Below are 20,449 nucleotides of genomic sequence, written 5' to 3' on the forward strand. Positions count from 1 at the left end.
TCTCATGAGTTACATATTTTATCACTAGAAGTTTGTACTTTTTGATCCCCTATATCCTTTTTGTCCTCCTCCCCACCGTTTGCCTCTGGAAACCACCAGTCTGTTCTCTGTATATATGAGTGGTATTTAGATTCTACATAAAAATGAAATCCTATTGCATTTGTCTTTCTCTCTCTGACTTATTTCACTTAGCATAATGCCCTCAAAGTCAATCCATGTTGTCACAAATGGCAAGATTTCCTTCTTTTTATGGTTGAATAATATTCTACTGCAGATGGATTCAATTCAGGCCTCACATAAACTGCATAAATTTGTCAGAGACATTAGCCCTTTCCAACAATCTCCTCTTCCCTATGTAGGATGAGGCCCTCACTTTCATGGTCCAAAATAGTTATAGATCTCTAGTCATCATCTTTACTTCAGATAGTAGGAACAAGGAAGGCACAAAGAAAGGAATATCTCATCCTTTTTAAGATAATCTTCTCAGACTTCTTGTGTATCAGTGGCCAAAACTTAGTCATATGGCCATAGCCAGCTATAGAAGTAGCTATGGAATGTAGTATGACCTTTTGGGTAATTCCATGCATGGTTTAATTTCAATATCCATGCTTTAAGGAAGAGGCAGGAATGGCTAATTAGAGGCAACTATTTGTTCCGCCTTTCTCTCTGTACTCAATACACGGACACAGCACAGCAAGAGAGAGCCTTGTCCTTTGGGAAGTTGACCAAAGTTTAGTATGACTGAATTGTGGGGCAAGGGGGGCAGTGGGTAAGGGTGGGAAGTTAGGTTCTGAGCATGAAGGACCTATATGTAAGCTAGTTAAAGCACAGGACTTGAGCTTGCGCTTATGGGGAGACACTGAAAGACTTTAAACCAGAGTGTGATGTTTAATTTTGTTTTAGTGTGGCCTACGGTTTTGTTTTAGAAGGACTAGCTTTGGAGGCTATGTCAAGTACAGTTTGGAATGGGGCAACTTGAAGAGGTTCCTAGTGACCTTGGCAAGTGCAGTTTTGGTGAAATGATGGGAGCAGACATCTGACAGGAAAGCACTCCCAAACCTAGGCCTTTCAGATCCTTGATCTCTTCGTTTCTCTTGATCTTTTCCTCTCCCCACTTTATGACCCTTATGTGTATTACCTCATAAATTCTTTTCACTTCCAACTCTTTGACCACCACTTTCTACCTTTCTACGCATCTGTTTTAGCATCTTCCCTTCAAAAAGTCTTTATTTCCAAACACTGACTCTACTACTTTTCAATATATGTCAGCTATTTACCCACATCCAACTCCTGTCCCCACTGGCCTCTTGACCTATCTTACATTCTGTGCTTCTTCCCTAAACTTTTGCCCTGAATGTACCTTCAAACCCCTTGCTCTTTCTTCACTTTATCATGACCAATTTATCTATTATTCCATCCTTTTTTACTCTGACTTACTTGTCTGATGTCCTTAGACTCACGTTTGATACTTAAGTATCTCCTATCTTAAAACAGGTCTTCTCTGTGGGCTAGGTCTACCCCCTACTCTCCTCCCATTCACAGCCCAACTTCTCAAAAGAATTGCCACCTAAACTCTTTACTTCCCTGGGACTCTCATCCTTTATATGGAATTGAAGTCATCAAGAATAATGACAGGAATAGTTGTCAACAAGATAATGATCCAGGTGTTAAATTCTGTAATAAATGGGGTTAATGGAGGGTAGTATCCTAAATATTAGTAGAGGAGATTCTTGTACAATCTTTTTTTTTTTTATTATTGCTTTTCAGTGATCCGGCATTCATTGTTTATGCACCACACCCAGTGCTCCATGCAATATATGCCCTCCTTAATATCCACCACCAGGTTCACCCAACCACCACCCCCACCCCTCCAAAACCCTCAGTTTGTTTCTCAGAGTCCACAGTCTCTCATGGTTTGTCTCCCCCTCCAATTTCCCCAGTTCACTTCTTTCCATCTCCCAATGTCCTCCGTGTTATTCCTTATGCTCCACAAGTAAGTGAAACCATATGATAATTGATTCTTCTCTGCTTGACTTATTTCACTCAGCATAATCTCAAAAAGGAGAACCATCCGATTATGACCAATCACTGACAGATTGAGGAACTTGAAGTTAGACTTACACTAGTTACAGAAAATAATGTGACATTTGTTACATAGGAGAATTATGGGGCACACCATATATATGCATGTGAGTATGTGTATGTATGTGTGTATACACATGTATGCATTATGCTGTCCTTTACATAAAATTTGATAAGTGTGAGTGTGTGCCTGTGTATACATATATAAGCATAAAATTATGTCCAGAAGAGATTTTATCCAAAATGTTAACAGTAGTTCCTACTGGGTGTTAGGATTTGGGGTCACTTTTACTTTATAGTGTTTTAAAAAAATGTTTTTTAAAGATTTATTTGAGAGAAAGACCACACATACAGAAGGAGAAGAAGAAGCAGGCTCCCCGCTGAGCAGAGAGCCCAGTGCAGGGCTCAATCCCAGGACCCTGAGACCTGAGCCAAAGGCAAAGGCTTAACCTACTGAGGTGCCCAGGTGCCCCTTTGAAAGACCGTTTTAATGAATTGTTCTGAAGTGGCCCTGGTCCTTGCCTACCTTTATTTTCAAGTACTAATGAGCAGAAGAATAGAAATAAAGGAGTGGATGGGAAGAGACTGTCTTCTTGCATCATGGGACTGCTAGGTTCAAGCAGGTGGGTGACCGTTTATTGTGGGAAGACATTTAAATCACAGCCAGGCACAAACCTTGAGGCAAAGGCTGACCCCTTTGCATGCAAGCAGGACATGAACTAACCTTTCAGTTTTTGCTTTTATCAGAAAAATGATGAATGCTGCAATTTGTTGACTAGCAAAGATTAAACAATTGTAACATTATGTGAGATAATTTAAGCCCAACATCTGTATCAAAAAGAAATCACTAGAATTTTGCCCTTTTCTTTAGAAAAAGTGGTACTTAACTTGTTATACTTTCTTACAAACCATTAGTCTAAGTAAATGTCATGAGCTTTTACTACTTTCTGCCAGTTATTAGATTGTGATTTAAGGGCCTGGAAAGGAAATGTATTCTTTCAACTTGATTTTATCCTGCTAAAGGATTATTTTTCCTTAAATTACTTGGAAAATTCCCTACAGCTTCTTACTAATATATTTTTAAATTTTGGCCCTTTTCATAAACACTGAAAACTGAGAAGAGCACCATTAAATCCTATACTATAAGACAACTGGTGTACATACTCTCCTGGGAGGGCAGTGCCACTATAGGATGGAAAACTCAAAAATGTATACTTTTCCATTCATGTAATGAGTGTTAATTGGGCAACAATTTTTTTCAGACATTCGGGTGGGAACTGGGAATATCTAAAAGTCAGATAGAGATGAGACAAGTCATAGGCAATTACACAGTCGTACCAATTTCACCTGAAAATGCACAGGGTGCTTATGGGAGCACGTGGGAGGGGCTCCTTCACCAGATTTCGAGATTAAGGAAAAATATCTTGAAAAACTTTGATAGAATTTCTTTTATGCGGGGCACCCGGGTGGCTCAGTGGGTTAAGCCTCTGCCTTCGGCTCGGGTCATGATCCCGGGGTCCTGGGATCGAGCTCCGCATCGGGCTCTCTGTTCAGCGGGGAGCCTGCTTCCCTTCCTCTCTCTCTGCCTGCCTCTCTCTCTGCCTGCCTCTTGGCCTACTTGTGATCTCTCTCTGTCAAATAAATAAATAAAATAAAAAAAAAAAGAATTTCTTTTATGCATGGTCTTAATGCAAAATTTAAATCTTCTTTAATTATATTTTTAAAAAGACCTTTAACTTTTGCCTTCCCTGTCAATATTTTAAATTCATTGCTACAAGATTGCACGGCTTACGTAGGTTATGGTAGGTGGTATTTATTATAGCCACTGTGACTTGGATGGACACCCTGACAAAGCTCTGTATGTGATAGCTGGAGAAAATGTAGGAATTAGGACAAGGGCATGGGGGCAGGGACCAAGGACAAAGGATAGGAATAACATGAACAGTAATGAGCAACTACTTTTGTCACCAGGTGGCATCTTAAAATGGCACTTATCTTTGAATAGGCTTCCATAATAATGTGGGTAAACAGAAAAATCTGTCTTCAAAATCTTATCTTTAAAATCATCATTTTTATCTACTCTCTATACATCTTAAGCCCAAATATCCCTCACTATCCATCATAACCCCTTATCTGTGAGAGAATTCTGTCTCCTGTGGTAACCTCTGCAGATTGTACCATACCCCAAGACCCTGACCCTTGCTGTCCATAGTTGACCAGGCAACAGTCTTTCCATAATCTAATCACATTCTTAAAGAATTTGGATTTGTGACTTGGAAGTAGTTGTTGAACTCTATTCGGCATTTGAAAGAAGAGTGAGAGCAGAAAAACACGGCTGCCGCCCCCCAATCCCACCACCAAACAGGTGCAGAGGGAGAAACAAAAACAAGAGACCATGTGATGAGAGATAAGGATAGAGATGGGGACGGGGTGGGGGGGGGGGTGGGCGGGTGATGTGGTGGGGCAAAGCACCAAAGGTCTTTGATTAGATAGCTCATGAAGTCAGTCTGTGTATTTTCTGCCTTGTGGTTCCATGAAACAAAGATGATTTCTCACAGTAAATCCCCCTTTACTTAAACTAGGTGGCACTAGTTTCTCGGAGTCACTTCCTATAGTAGGAGGAGAGTACAAGCATTTGTAGGCATGATAAAGTGTGTTTTCTACCTCAGGAAAAATAAGTACTTGTGTGCTACCAAGTGAAGAGAGCGAAGAGGGCGCACTGTTCATCCTAAGCTCCTGCTGACCTTTATGTCTTGCTTTAAGGACTGTCCTTTGGTATCTGGAGGGAGGATTAATTTCCTGAACATCTTCTCTTTTGCCTTACAGACCCCCTTGTTGCTTCCTTCTGGCTTTTACCTCTTCTGCCAAATGCCTCCATCTTCCCCATGTTTTCCACTGTCTATATTTCCAGGGAAATAGGAAAAATATCTGGATCTGCCAAACTTTACATAATAGAGCATAGGCATATGGAGAGGCTGCCATACACGGTTTCTAGTCAGTTTCCTTTTCTCTGCCATTGGAGTACCATCTATGCTTCAGAGTTGCTGTGAGGGTAAGGAAAATTAAAGTTAAGTGCCTACTACCACATTTATAAATTTCTATCTATATGTTGTAGTTAGAAATGTTTTATTTGGAAATAACTGCAAAGTTAAAGAAGCTTGCAAGAATATTACAAATACTTACATACCCTTCTTCTGTATTTTAAAAAGGATTTTATTTATCCATTTATTTATTTGAGAGAGAGTGCAAGGGAGTGGTGGGGTGGGGTAGGGAAGGAGCAGACAGAAGGACAAGCAGACTCTGCACTGAGTGCAGAGCCCAACATTGGGCTCAATCCCATGACCCTGAGATCACAACCTGAGCCAAAATCGAAGTCACGCAACTGACTGAGCCACCCAGGAGCCCCTCCCAATTTTTTTACACATTGTCATCATTGCTTCATTGCTCTGTTTGTGTGTATGTGTGTGTGTGTATGTGTGTGTGTGTGTGTTGTGTGTATAATTCTTTGTTTCTGAATTGTTAGTTGCATACATTATGGCTCTTTATCCCTAAACACTTCAGTGTGCGGACACCCGGGTGGCTTGGTGGGTTAAGCCTCTGCCTTTGACCCAGGTCATGGTCTCAGGGTCCTGGGAATCGAGCCCCACATCAGGCTCTCCACTCAGCAGGGAGCCTGCTTCTCTCCCTCTGCCTGCCTCTCTGCCTACTTGTGAACTCTCTGTCAAATAAATAAATAAAACCTTAAAAAAAAAAAACTTAAGTGTGTCTTTCCTTGGAATATAGTCTTACATAAACATACTAATTATCAACTTCGTTAAATTTAACACTGATGTAATACTATATTCTACTGTGCCATCCACCCGGTTGGCTTCTCTGATATAGAATTCCAACCTAGGAGTACATATTGCATTTAGTTGTCATGTCTCTTTAGTTTCCTCTAATTTAGGACATTTCCACAGGCTTTTTTTTTTTTTTTTTCCATCTTTTTTGTAGCATTCACTGTTTTCATGGTCCATAGCATTGTAATACTGGATAACATTTTAGTGCCTGGGACTGAGTTGGTGCTAATGTATTGTTTGAGATCTTGAAGACAGATAAAATTCCAAACAAGAAAGAAAAATGGTTGGTGGAAGCTCATCTGGGCTCTAAGGACTGTTCAGATTTTTACTTTGCTTTAAGTAGTAAAGCATGTATCTTGCAATCATTTAGAATTAAATATTTTAACATAAGTGTATCTAGCTTTGTTTTACATGGTTGCCTGCTTTTTGTCCCCTTAAGAAAGCTCTGTACCCAATGTGTGGCTTGAACTCATGACTCCGAGATGAAGAGTCAAATACTCTACTGACTGCGCTACCCGAGCATCCTGGGTGGCCTTCTCTTCAACTGACATTTCTTTGATTCAGTTTTACAGTTCCCCTTTGTGGAATTTAAAATTTTTTTTAAAAAGATGTTTTAATTAACATTTTTTCCTGACTTGCAAATGAGGCTAAACCAGTGAATAATAACCGCTTTTGTGACTTATCAACACATTTTATCTAGATTAACATTTTAATCAATAGATTATAGATAGTTTATATACTTTAGATAAAAATTCTGATCCTTTGGATAAAATCTAACCATTATTGGAAAATGTACATCAAATTAGTATCAGAGGGAAAATGGGACTTTTTGAATGCAACATGAACAAGAGACTACAAAACAAACAGTGTACACTAATCTCAATGAAGTACATACACAATTACACTTAACACCCTGGGTGAAGAACCTTCCCCATTTTACATTAAAACACCTGAAGATTTGGGATGCCTGGGTGGCTTAGTTGGTTAAGCATCTGCCTTCAGCTCAGGTACTGATCCCAGGGTCCTGGGTTTGAGCCCCACATCAGGCTCCCTGCTCAGTAGAGAATTTGCTTCTTCCTCTCCCCCTGCTTGTGCTGTCTTTCTCACTTACTCTGTCAAATAAGTAAGTAAAAATCTTAAAAAAAAACCCACATACCTGAAGATGCTAATTTTTCTTATTCTAATGCCCATAGTACTGAATCCATCAACAAAACTTAACCATCTTCTGTATGTTATATATTTTTTCTAGGTTTTTTTTTTGTGTGTGTGTGCATAAATCTTACTGCTCTACCCCAATCCAATCATAAACAGAAAACCAGGAATGATTTACATTTTTCTTTATAGTATGCATGGTAGGTATTTAGTCAACACATTATATGTTGTTTGATGGAAGTAGAAATTGAGAAAGTGTTTCAATATATTAATACAGACCAATCAGGGTCTTAAATCCTGAGTGCCAATTTTAGCTGGCTGCATGGACTTAAGTCACAAGTTTGCTAAGTTTCAGTTTACTCATCTGTGAACTGGGGATAATTATAGCTCTTGCCTCCTAAAGGCAGTGTAAGGCTGATATAAAAGCTTTGAAAATAGTGAAACAAGGCCTGTGAGACGAGTCTACTTTGGCCAGCATTTCCATTCTACATTTTGCATTCAAAATGCAAAATGTATTTTTGCAGTATTCAGTATTCAGCATTGTGGCTTAATGTATTTCAGGCTGACTTTTTATGCATATGCTTGTATATATCTCATCACTCACAGCTCAACTAAGAAAGTCTGAGTCACGCATAAAGATGGCAAAAGGAAACAAGTGCACCCAAAATCCCAAGTAGGGCCTCAATTGAGGTTAAGTCAGGATTTTGGATGTGAATTATGAACCACTACAGGGTACAGGGACCTCAAACTTGCTGGTGTAAAAGTAATCAATTCTGCGACAGAAATGGAGTCCCAGTGCTCTGAATCGCATACAAATCACTTGGGAATCTCCTTAAAATGCAGCAAATGAAGAATATGATTTATTAGGCCGGGGTGGATGCAGAGATTCTGCATTTGTAAAATGTGTTCAGTGCAGTATTTTAATGCTTTTACTCTAAAGACTAATGATGGACACACTGACACTGTATGAAAGTTCGGGATATATAGAACACAAGAGCCACATTTACAAAACTCTTTATTTACATTTTAAGCTCACATTAAAACCTTTTAGAATGGCTAAGATAAAATATACAAAGTTGGTATCCACACATACACATTAATTTTTCTCTCAAAAGAATCCTATGGATGGCCTCTTGATGAACTCAGCCCCCACCCCCCAAAATTAGTGTTCCCTTAAAACATGGTGTGAAAATGTTTTACCATAAGAACAGTTAACTTAAATCATTCAAAACTGAGAAATAAAAGGTTAATTTTATTAAACAGCTATCCCTACCATAAAACAGTTTTCTATTTTATTTAGAGTGTTGGTATGTTCAAATAGGTCCAAATTTGATATAATAAATAAGCTTTAAATATGGAATGCTTTGGTTATTAGGCTTTGATGTGGCTTTTGGCATTACTTGCATATCATTCCAATGAGCCATTACAGGTAATCCATTTAAAACAAGACTTGCTTAATACTATTACAAAGCACTTAGCCTTGCCTTGATAGGGAATACCTTTAAGATGCTGACAATAGCAACATATTTCTCTTTTCCTTCACTCAGGAAAAAAAAAAAAAATCAAACAAATTCATTCCCATGTTAAAATCCATCATAAAGTAGACTTTTTATTCATTCTTAATAATACATAACCTGGGTATTTGTACATTATTGAAACACTAGACTGTAAGAGCTCCTTCTATATCCTGAAAGCTTGACTTTGTGATCTATTTATGTAAAATATGCTCATGATTAAATATATAAGCAGTGTATTTGAAGCTTCTGGGAAGGATTCACATTTAAAAGTTTTAAAATCCAGGGTTTAGAAAAATAAATAAAATACTGTGATCGGTTCTACCACTCCCCCTCTACTTTTCTCCCTTCACTATTTAAGCTTAAGAGTTCAGGCTTCTAAAATGCAGAAGAAAGCAAAATAGAACAACGCAGGTTTTGTGATCCACATTTTGTCTTAGTGTAACATATTATCACAAAGGCAAACTTGACTCTTTCCTTGAAATGAATATCCCATCCTCTCAGACTAATTTAAATAACTCTGAAGAAAGCCAAAGAAAGTTTGACCAGTTTAGTTAAACTAAACTTATTAGTTTAATAAGCGAGTAGCTAAATGCCAATAAAAGAATATATAACTTGTGATTTTAAAGGGTGTTGTTAAAGTCTGAAAGCCAAACCTAAACATTTAAGTTCAAATTTAATCTCTTTAAAAGATTTTTTTTTAAAGCTGTAAATGCTATTGTAAATTGCTAGTTAAATTCCGACTCTAGGCTACAAAAATAAACTGCTGCCAAATATATAAACTTAAGGTAACTACTTCTCATGTTGAACATTTTTCCTTTTATAAGTGCAGTAAAGCAAAAAATAAAGCACCTAGATGTTGATCCAATTAACTTTCATTTGAGCAGCATTTTGATTTTGGATAAAGGGATTCTAAATGTGGTCTAAAACTTTCCAGAAAGTCATATTTACATTCATTAAACAGCATTTTATATACATATAAATACAGATTTTTGAGAAATTAACCTACACTTTTCATAATGTAAAAGCAAAAATTATAACACATGTGATCACATGCTAAAGCCAGTTATTTGAGCAGTCTGCTTGGTGTTCAGTTTTGATAGTAATAACCTTGAGTATCTCGAAGCATATCACATAAATACACCACAGATGCATAGTTTATTTATGACCTTAGTTGCCTAGGTCTATCCACAGTTTTAAGTGAAAAAGATTCTCTGTTAAAAAGGCAATGCAGGGGGCGCCTGGGTGGCTCAGTGGGTTAAGCCGCTGCCTTCAGCTCAGGTCATGATCTTGGGGTCCTGGGATCGAGTCCCGCATCGGGCTCTCTGCTCAGCAGGGAGCCTGCTTCCCTCTCTCACTCTCTGCCTGCCTCTCTGCCTACTTGTGATCTCTGTCTGTCAAATAAACAAATAAAATCTTTAAAAAAAAAAAAACAAAAAAAACCAATGCAAAAAAAAAGCCAATGCCATACAAGTAGTTGGGTTTACAAGTACTGTTTGCACTGGGAAGAAAGATTAAGGAAGGGATGGTAGCAGATGTGACATGTTTTGAAGGGTAATTACAGGGAAGGATTAAAATTTATTTTTCCAAGGGGAAATTAGGACTTTCTGATAGTAAGAGCTATCCAGACCTGAAAAGGTTTGTTTCATGAGTGTGAATTCCAGTCCCACAAACGGCAATGCCTTGTCAGAGCTCTTGTAGTAAGGACTTGTGTTGGCCCTAAGCTTGTCAGTTGGGACCAATAAATGGTTAGGCCATGAGGAACCTGAAAGTTGCTTGATGCAAATTATTTTGTTGAGATTTTGAAACATCGTATGATTTCTTAGGCCAGCGTTCTTGAATCTTTTGTTCCTGCCCATAACCCTGTGTGTGACTTTGCTGTTACCTGTCTTATAAATCGATGGTCTTGGCCTTCTAGAAATACATCAGATTGAATATTTCTTATCTAATTGCTGTTCCACAAAGACAAACAGGTGACTATACTGAGCTTTGTTAGTGTCCTAAACATAAGTCCTCCACCCATGGCTGGCCAGATGAAGTAGGCTAAGAAGCAAAGATTTGATTTGGGGGAAAATGATTACCCATCGTAAAAATGTTGACTGCTCTATAAAGTTCCAGTCTTGAGAACTGAATGGAAAATTCCACTTGGCACTCTTTTACCTCAGATGGCATGCCACTGCTTATTGGGGTAAGAAATTCCTTTTTTTTTTTTTTTTTTTTTAAGATCTTATTTATTTCAGAGAGAGAGAGAGAGAGAGAGCCCACGCGTGCGAGCATGAGAAGGGGTAGGTTCAGAGGGAGAAGGAAACTCCCTACTGAGCAGCAAGCCCCATGTGGGACTTCATCCTAGGACCCGAGCCAAAGGCAGATGCCTAACAGACTGAACCAAGCCACCCAGGCGTCCCCAAAGTAAGAAATTCTTATGATCAGAATTGAAGTGTTAGAAGAACAGGAAGCATGGAAATTTTAACCTATGTTAAGCAAGCAAGTAACTCTTCCATAAGTTTTTAATTCTAAAATCAAGGATTTTCAGAAGAGTAAATTCACCAAAAATGTAGAAATAAAAATCATAGTATAGCTCTAAATAAGGTCACATGGTTTATGCATTTCAAATTCTTAAAGAGGCCCTACAGTGTTTCAGGAAGACCATTCAAAGTATTGTTCCCTGAGTTCTTGAAGCAACCCTAAAAGTAAGTTCATGAACTCCAAGAGTTGAGAGAGAAACCTACCTGGTTTACTTATCTCCCTTCTAAGAGCAGATGTTTACTCCAAAGTGATTTGTTCCCTGCTTTCCCTATAGTTCAAATGCTTTAAGAATGTGGCTTTATCCATTTTTTAGAAGATAAGCTCCCCAAATGAAACTTCTAAGAAGGAAAAAAAATGTTTAAAGAAAGTACAGTTTTAACATTAGTTAACAGTGCAGCTGAAAAAATCAGTTTCACATCTATTATACATCGAGAGCTGTAATACTGTCACAGGTATTAGAAGATAGAGTACTACGGACTCTGGCTTTTCTGACCTCTGTGGTTATTGAGCCCAGGGTCTGTTACCAAAGAACCAAAATTATTGGAAACAGAATGACTTTTCCATATTTGAATGTGTAAGAATATATATATATTTTTTTGTAAATAAAGATTAAAAGTCATCAGATCTCAAACGTTAAATATCTGGGATTGACACATAGCATTGTACATAGTTTTTTTTTTTTTTTAAACTCATTCAAAACTGGGGTTTTAAGACTTTTTGTGTTCATATATCTACTGTTCTGGTGGCTATTAGGATTTTTTTTTTTTTTAATTCAAAACTTGGGAATGATTTAGTCTCTTTAGAAAAACTAATTATACTAAATGGAGACTCTAGGTCTGTTGCTGGCAGTTTTAGGTTGAGCTTAACTTTAAACCATTAAAGGTTTAAAAAAGGTTGAAAGAACCTACTGAAATGTTCCATCCATTTTAGTCAAGTTCACAAAAATGAGTGTATCCTTTGGCTTGGCTATGACCTCAGTGGAGGCGTAGAAGTCAGTGGTGCTGGTGCCAGATTCCTGACTATATTACTGAGGCTGGCAATCTTCTCTTCTAGGAGGTAATTTTTCTTCTCTGCTGTTTTTTGTCGCTGTTCAGTCATTTCCAGAGCTTTCAACAACTGGGCATTTTCAACATACAAGTCCTTCACCACTGTATCTGCTTTAGTATTCTTGCAGAGCTAGAAACAGAACCAGAAACATCTTGACTCCATTTCTGTAATTAAGGGGTGACATTAGGACAGTTGTTCATAAAGGCAAATGACATCTAGCAGTTACATTCTTTTATTTTAGAACACAGTTTTAACATCAGACCTGGCATCAGGGATACAAATAGAGCAAATCCACTTCTTCCAAGCGGTTTCTTTGCCTGTTTTTAGAAGTCACTAACAAAAAGAACATATTGATATTTGAAGGCTCAAAAATCAAAGTCTTTTTCCACATAAATAAATGGTTACTGCTTTTTCATTCTCTAAAAAAATATCAGAATATGTTTAGTTTTTGAGGTATAGAGTATGAACTTTAACTCTGGGAAGCTCAAACCTCTGTTAAGAGCATTCATAACTATAACCTCCTGATTATTTTAAACTTTGGTCCATGTATTACTTGGAACAAATAGGTAAGATCTGGGCAGTTATTTTTCCTTAACTCTTCCCCTTTTGCATGGTAGAGCTTGCCTAGAAGATATATTTTAATTTTTTAGGGTTAGAAGACAAAGTCTAGGTTGGGCTAGGAAAATTTGTCAGTAGCCTTGGGATAATTTTATTATGGCTCCTATTAATGTATTCCAATCCCCCATTTATGCCTCATTTTACACCCAATTTTAACCAGGACATCTGAAAGTATAGAGGTTTCAGGGAATGAAGAACTGAAACTTAGCTAATTTATTAGCATTTCAAAAGGGTTAACACTGAAGCCCAGGACCTGGATGCCTCTCAGGTGTAACATACTGACCTGCTCTACTGAACTGCCCTAAGACAACTTTTCATCTCTCCCTCCCTCCCTCCCTTCCTCCCTTTTAAAAAACACTTTGATGGCTCTTCATCACCTGCATTATGAAATGCAAACTCCACAGCTCAGCCCCCAAGGCTCCCTACTGCCCACTCCTCCCCATTGCTCTAGTTTCTTCTGCTTCTTTCAGGACAGTATGAACTGTTAATGCCAAAATGGTTGTAGATGTCCACACCCCATATGGTGCCATAATTGCATGATGTTCCCACAGCCTAGGCTGCCCTTCTCACACTTCTTCATCTGTTTAAATCTTACTCAGCATCAGTACTTGCTTTAAGAGGCCTTCAGGAAACTCGCTTTTAAACTCCTGAGTTGGATCAAGTACTTCTTCTCTATGTTCCCCTCTGCTGAAGTAGGCTCCGTTTTCTTTATTTTTTGCCAAATGCTCAATACCTTGTAAATGAACTACCTTCCACATGGGCAGGATTTTGTTTTGTTCTCTGCTGTATTTCTAGTGCTTAGAACAGGACTTGGCACATAGTAGCTATATTATGAAAAAGTGAGTGATTAAAGGATTGAATAAATGCTTATTGTATAAGACTTTCCTTTCTTTCCATTTTGTGATTAAGACACTGAGCAAAGGAAAATTCCAGTCTACCTCTGCATTAAGGCATTCTCTTGGGCTTCTTCTTTTTATATATCTAGAAAACCACTTGGACAATTTCTGCTCCCGCCCCTCAGTTCTTAATCTCTGTTTCCAAAGCACTACAACACATTCCTATAAAGTAGTCCTTTTTTTTGCATGTCATCAGATGTTACACAAATACTTTACAAACACAGGATCCACCTGCCAGCAGCAGGTGAAAAGGATCAGTCTGCACAGTGGTCCTAGAATTCCAGGTCCCTATTCTAATTCAGAGCACAGCCTCTTGGGGTCTGATTATAGCCATGAGTACTTTTTATAGCCATAAGAACTTTCATAGGTGTTGCAAATAGGAAAAGCTCAAGTTCCACTTATTATCCTCCCATTTACCAACATAAATTTTGTGTTTACTTAAATAGAATGTTTCTGGTCTTGGGCAAATAAAAAAATCTACAAAAATTAAATTTGAGCTGAACTTTGTTAGGAATTAATTTGTTAGGTCTGCATCAGTCTCTGTCAGCAAACGTACATTTTTAAAATTGTGGACCAACCTGCCTTAAAAGAGCTTAGGGAAAATAATGCAGAATACAGAATTCACGCTTCTGGAGTGGTATGGGGGAAGAGTGAGTCCTAAATTCAGCTATATACATTCGTAGTAGCATTTGCCTTTATTTGACAGCAAAAGTGAATGAGTTAATGGCGATAAAGGAATGGAAAGCTGGAGTTAAAAGTGGAATGTGAGGTGGGCGGGTAGAGGTGACCCGGGAGGCTCACTTGTTCTTTGAGCTGATTCACTTTCTCCTGAAGAAGCCTTTTCACCAGTTTCAGTTTCTGTTCAACTTCCATCATTCGTTCCTCCATGACCGTTACCAGTTGCTCCTGGCTTCCCTGAAGGGAAGAACAGAAAAGGGTATTATCATTGGAAAATCATGCCATACTGGAAAGAAAACACTAGCAATTTATTTTTTTCCCACAAGATGCCTAGACAAAGGACAGGAAATGTTTGCCTTTGGAACTAGAAGGGTGGATTTCTGGTGAAATGGGGGTTCTGAACACCGGGGTTGCACATTAGGAAAGAAACCCTATCAGAGAAAGAATCAAAGATTAAAAAAAAAAATCTTACCTGTGTTACCATCTTCCCCTGAGATAAAGCAATATTCTTAAAACCTAGAATTTAGTACCTGTGTGCATCTCTTCCAGTAAAATAGGTATCCAAAGTAAATCAAGCTATCAAACTTCCATCTGTGATTGGGGCCTTTACCATACTGTGGGTCTCACAAGAATAAAACAAACAAAACAAAGCCAATCGGCTTGCAATGTGTGTGTCCATTTCTCCTGCATAGAAGGGCTGGTTATTGGAAGGGTGTTAGTGTTCCTTTCCTCGCAATAAACAGCTTCTTCCTGCCAGTTTCTGTAGTCAGTGGTTCCCAGTTTGCTTGTCAGTGTGAAGCAAACATGTGTACTGGAGGTTGGGTTTATCCTAAAAGATGTAAAATCGGGAATCCTCTCTGCCTCCACGACTCCTAGGCAGAACAATAGGGGAGAAGACCCTGGCTTTCTCTCCCCACACAACAGTGATGGATTGGAGGAGTTGTGTGGGGTTTGGAGAGCCCGAGGACCCAGGGAGCAACTCAGTCCTACCAACTGCCCCTCCCGGCAGGCCGCTAAAATGTCCACATAAGAAATTTGAGATTTTAAAAGGTTCTTCAAATGTTTAAGCAAAACTCAGGTGTTAATGGCTGATAGTATTATTCCTTTTAAAAGCACGCAGAATGACCAAACATGGGTTGAGAGCCGACATTGGTTGGGATAAAATAACAGCATTTATTCAGATAAAAGCAACTAAACCATGTGATGATTTGAAGACAAAAACTGTAGTAGGCAGAAGTCTAATGCAGAAAGTAAACCTCAAGAAATCAGGCCTTGACCACATCTAGCTTTAAAAAACACTCTTTTAAAAGCTATATTGGCTTTTTAAATTTCAAACATAAACGGAAAATGCCTGATTTCTACTTGCCTAAAAAAACAAAACAAAGCAAAGCAACAACAATAACAAAAAAACCGTAACAGATAACTCAAAGAACACAGAACATGGCAACAGGGGAAAGAGGAAAAACAAAGGCAGTCATATATTTAAAATGTATTTTATTGTTTTGTCAAAATTTTCCTTTTTCCTGTCAAAAAAGCATTATACAAAACAGTATAAATAACCCAAGTTATTTTAAACAGTATAAATAACCCAAGTTTTCTTCAAATTCCATATATAAAAGTAGTACCTCTCGTTAAAAATAGTTACAGCATATGGAATGAGAAAATAGAATACATCCTTTTAAGAATCTCAAGTCCACACTCTTTAAATGGTATAAATAAAACGATTCAAAACAAGCTTAAGTTTGTGAATTTGATTCACAAAATCTGTCATTTCTACATTAATAAATAAGAGACATAATACTGCAAAGGCTTAAAAAATAAAAAAAAAAAAAATAATTTAAAAGAGCACTTGATTCCAAAACGTTTTTCAGCTTATGTGTGTGTGGGGGGGGGTATGTGGGTGTGTGCACTGAGTATCTGCCAGGGTAAGAAATGTCAGCAAAAGCAGCCCAGTTTTCACAGGTGCCCAATCCTTCTGTAGGAATCTGCGTGCACTGCTCGCTGCTCCGGTAGCAAGGCCTAGAGAAAGAAGGCAAGTGGTACACTTCACCCTGATGTCAAGATTCTGTTTTGGGAGGAGTCTAAATTCACACACTTATAATGCAAACAGTTTTTAAAAGCACACATATTAACACTCCATCTGCAAGCAAAGCAACACCGAGGCAGGAGAAATCATCACTCCACACAGGCAAGGTGCAGATTCTAATAATGTTCTGTCATCTTCAAATTCGTGTCAACTCAGTTCTAACAGAAGTAGGAGAGTGGGCAGTGGCGTTCTAGTGAGAACAATAAGCAGTCCACTCTGCTGTTGGCTGGAGAAATTTTTTTTTTTTTCTGTACAAAAATCTTAACAGTTTTTGTCCTCTTAATCCTGAAGTAATCAGAGTAAAAGGAAATCATTTTTAAACACTGTCAGGTGGGATGGAAAAGCGTGCTCTGAAAACAGTGTGTATGAGAAAGCAGCGGATAAAGTCTTCCCCTAATCCTTTGGTTTAAAATGTCTGTCAAAAAGTGAGGTCAAGGGGCACCTGGGTGGCTCAGTGGGTTAAGCCTCTGCCTTCAGCTCAGGTCATGATCTCAGGGTCCGGGGATCAAGCCCCGCATCGGGCTCTGTGCTCAGCGGGGAGCCTGCTTCCTCCTCTCTCTCTACCTGCCTCTCTGCCTGCCTGTAATCTCTGTCAAGTAAATAAATAAAATATTAAAAAAAAAAAAAAAGTGAGGTCAAGATGGGATGGGGAAGGGAGACAAACCGTAAGAGTCTCCTAATCTCAGGAAACAAACTGAGGGTTGCTGGAGGGGAGGACGATGGGAGGGGGAGGAGTGACTGGGTGATGGGTACTGGGGAGTAGGGTATGTGCTGAGGTGAGCTCTGTGAGTTGTGTAAGACTGAGTCACAGATCTGCACCCCTGAAACGAATGACACATTATATGTTGATTAAAAAAACTGAGGTCAAGGTTTTAGAATTCAGTTCTGTAACTGTTGAATTGTTGAAGCATCTGTTCAATACCCCACCGGCACAGTTTTACTACGGGCAACTGAAGTGGAATAGCAGAAACTTCCAAAAACGTGGATTTTTAAAGCACAAAAGACAAAAATAATTTTAAGATTTTGTTTGAAAGCAGAGCTGACAGAAGCGTATCATGACCCAGCATAGCTACTACTAGAAGGGGAAGACAGAACTGCTTCAGAGTATAATTATGGTGCTAATTTGACTTGTAAAGCCACTTTGAGAGGATTACAGAAAAGGAGGCGGGGAAATTCCTTATGAAAAGTCAACTGAGAGACAACAGAAGAAAAGCATCCGAACCAGAACGAATTCAGAATTATACAGACTAAGGAGTATTTTTAAATTTTATTCCTAGTTCTGAATAATTTGGGCAAGCAAAAAGCGTTAAGAGACTTCTGAAAAAGCTTGACTATGAATGAAGCACTTTAAGAGAAGTATTTGAAAACCCAGGTAGTATCACATCGTGTCTGCAGCGAGCTTGGGTAATGCTACTTCAAAGGAAAGGGGAAAAGATGTTCCTTTTCTTTTTTTCTTTTTTTTTTTTTTTTAAAGATTTTATTTATTTATTTATTTGACAGAAAGAGAGATCACAAGCAGGCAGAGAGGCAGGCAGAGAGAGAGGAGGAAGAAGGCTCCCTGCTGAGCAGAGAGCCCAATGCGGGGCTCGATCCCAGGACTCTGAGATCATGACCTGAGCCGAAGGCAGCGGCTTAACCCACTGAGCCACCCAGGTGCCCCAGATGTTCCTTTTCTTAAAAAGAGGTTTTCAAACTCGATCATTTGCACTTGAATTCTGTAATATTTTTGGCATCAGATAAATGTCAAGTCAAAAAAACTTGGTCCGTTCGGTCAGTTGTACATTAGGCTCAGGTGATCTTGATACTTCATCAATTACGAAGATGCAATTGAGACCCAGAACACTCTGTTACCTAGCTTGGAAGCTGAGAGCACAAGAGCATCACTGCAAAACCACCAAAACCAAACCCCAAAATAACACTGTAGTTCTGCGGATTTGTCCTACAGGCAAGGTGGAGCTCTCTGACAGAGATTTCAGTTCTCTGGCCCCACCCCAGAACGGGTACAACTTTCCTATAAACAGGCCAAATTCCACGAGCTGAGTTAACGGGCAGGGAAGAAAGAGCCTCGTACCTGCGGTGTGTTGGTTTCGGAGGTCCTATTTTCAAGTTCCTCCTGCAGGCACTGGTTTATCCTCTCTGCCTGCAGTAGCTGGTGTTGAAGCTGCAGAAACTGCTCCCTGGGCACCATTGGACAGGCTTGCTGCTGGCGCAGCTGGAGATCCCAGGCGTGAGGGGACGGGCTAAGCGTCACAGTGGACCTCAGGTGCTGCTTCTGGAGGGGAAAGGCAAAGCCCAGGTCAGCGGTGCTGTGTCCCAGCACAGCGCTACTCTTGAAAGTGTCAAGCAGAGTGAATGAAGCTGATGGATTCAGTAATGGCCTCTCAGACCCCCTGATAACTTGAAAACAGGACAGAACGTGACTGGAGTAGAAGTAATGGGGAAGCATTGTTTTCCTTAAGAGATAATACAGTTTTCGACTTGAAACACTGTACTTCCTCACTCTTGAGGGACTCTAAAGGCATGAGGTACACGACATAAATAGTGTGTCTAAATTCTACCTCACTGTCTCCTTATATTAGAATGTTTAATTACGCCACTTTAAACAAAACACAGGGTTAGAGTAAGCATAGGGGAGAAATTGATGATGCTTTAGGGTTTTGCCACTTTACTTACCATTCATAAAGATCCTTAAAAGCAAAAGTTCAGGGACCACCTATTTTCCAGGATAGCCACAGAACCTCCTATCTAAAATTATTTGACCCTGTTTTAGTTTACCAACATTAAACTCTTAAACAGCACTGTACAATAAGCAATTCTGGGACAAAGGGGGGATATCCGAGAACCCCCTGGGGAACTGAAGTACATGGAACAGAAGTATTTGTTCAAGACCATGAGGAAATGGTATGTGTATCACATGCCAAAGCTGGGGAGAGGAAAAAGGAGGAGAACACACGGCATCTGGCCAGGCAGACATGCCCCTTCCCATCTATCGACACATTCAGAAGACACAGGACTCCACAGAAGGCATGCAATGAACATGACCAGGTACCAGACTCAAGCCTCAGCTCCTCCAGGCTTGTGAGAAGGGAAAAAGGCCCTCCAAGACACAACTCTAATTAAATGTTATGAAACATCAGAGCCACTATCCATTTCCTGAAATCTAAACTTCGGAGGTAGGAGATGACCCATTTTGAAATTTTCTAGTAGTAGATTCAGAAACACCCACCATTTTATTTTCAGGAATAAAAAACAGAATTTTGATCCCATGATTTTATACCAGCAGGATGATTTTCTTCAGGTAGGTCTTCAAATATGGAGGGAAATCCTGGTGTACATGTAAACAGAGACCTATTCCATAGTCAAAGCAAGATGAAAATGAATATTGGCTCTTGTGTATTTACTGTCACAATCAGTAGAAATGATTACGTGAACAAGGAGTCTAATGAGAGATCTCCATGCTATGATATTCATTGAAAGAGAACGTTCTACCTTCACACACTAGCTCAGGCAGAGAACTGCACCCTTCTCTGCTAGTTCCAACCACAGACTTCTAGGTACAGGTTAGCCACAGATAAAACAGAAACAAAAGAAAATTACAGGAGTCATAAAAAGAGGAAGAAAAGTATGAGTTATAAAAAGAGAACAATTAAAACTGGGTATATTATATACCTGAACATGTGTGCTCTAGTCTGTAAGAACTTACAAGGGGCCAACATTTACATTTCTCTGTGTTATCAGTTTTGCAGACCTTAAAATGTCTCATCTCATCTACTCCTGTAACTGCTTCTTCACCTACTGTGGTTTGGTTAGTTTGTGAACTTACCACCCTTACCTCCACCTATCCCCAAAGAATTATTTAGAACATTCCAGGTCCAGTCTGGATGGATCAGATACCGAGTTCTTTTATAGTTTATATTCTGCATCTCTAAATGGCAATTTTGTTGCTCAAGTGTTGGAACCCTTGGCTAAGGCAGACCTGAGAACTGCTGATACAGACTGTAACCCTTTTCC

General features: G+C 39.1%; 1 protein-coding gene across 13 annotated transcripts in view; it reads right to left on the reverse strand.

Moving 5' to 3' along the window:
* Positions 1 to 11,799: 11,799 nt before the first annotated feature.
* Positions 11,800 to 20,449, reverse strand: part of NIN (ninein) — a 95,353-nt gene continuing 86,703 nt past the window's right edge. For 8 of the 13 annotated variants that reach the window (XM_032344172.1, XM_032344166.1, XM_032344165.1 and 5 more), the window contains 3 exons: positions 18,510 to 18,710; positions 14,476 to 14,589; positions 11,800 to 12,289 (listed from right to left, as the gene is read on the reverse strand). In XM_032344172.1, the coding sequence (XP_032200063.1) occupies positions 12,080 to 12,289; positions 14,476 to 14,589; positions 18,510 to 18,710 (525 nt within the window). In that variant the 3' untranslated portion in view covers positions 11,800 to 12,079. Of the gene's footprint in view, positions 12,290 to 12,374; positions 14,590 to 15,505; positions 16,372 to 18,509; positions 18,711 to 19,927; positions 19,989 to 20,449 lie in introns of those variants that run through there. The other 5 variants (XM_032344170.1, XM_032344169.1, XM_032344168.1 and 2 more) reach the window with 3 other exon arrangements.

This window comes from Mustela erminea, chromosome 5 (assembly GCF_009829155.1).
Source record: "Mustela erminea isolate mMusErm1 chromosome 5, mMusErm1.Pri, whole genome shotgun sequence".
NCBI lineage: Eukaryota > Metazoa > Chordata > Mammalia > Carnivora > Mustelidae > Mustela > Mustela erminea.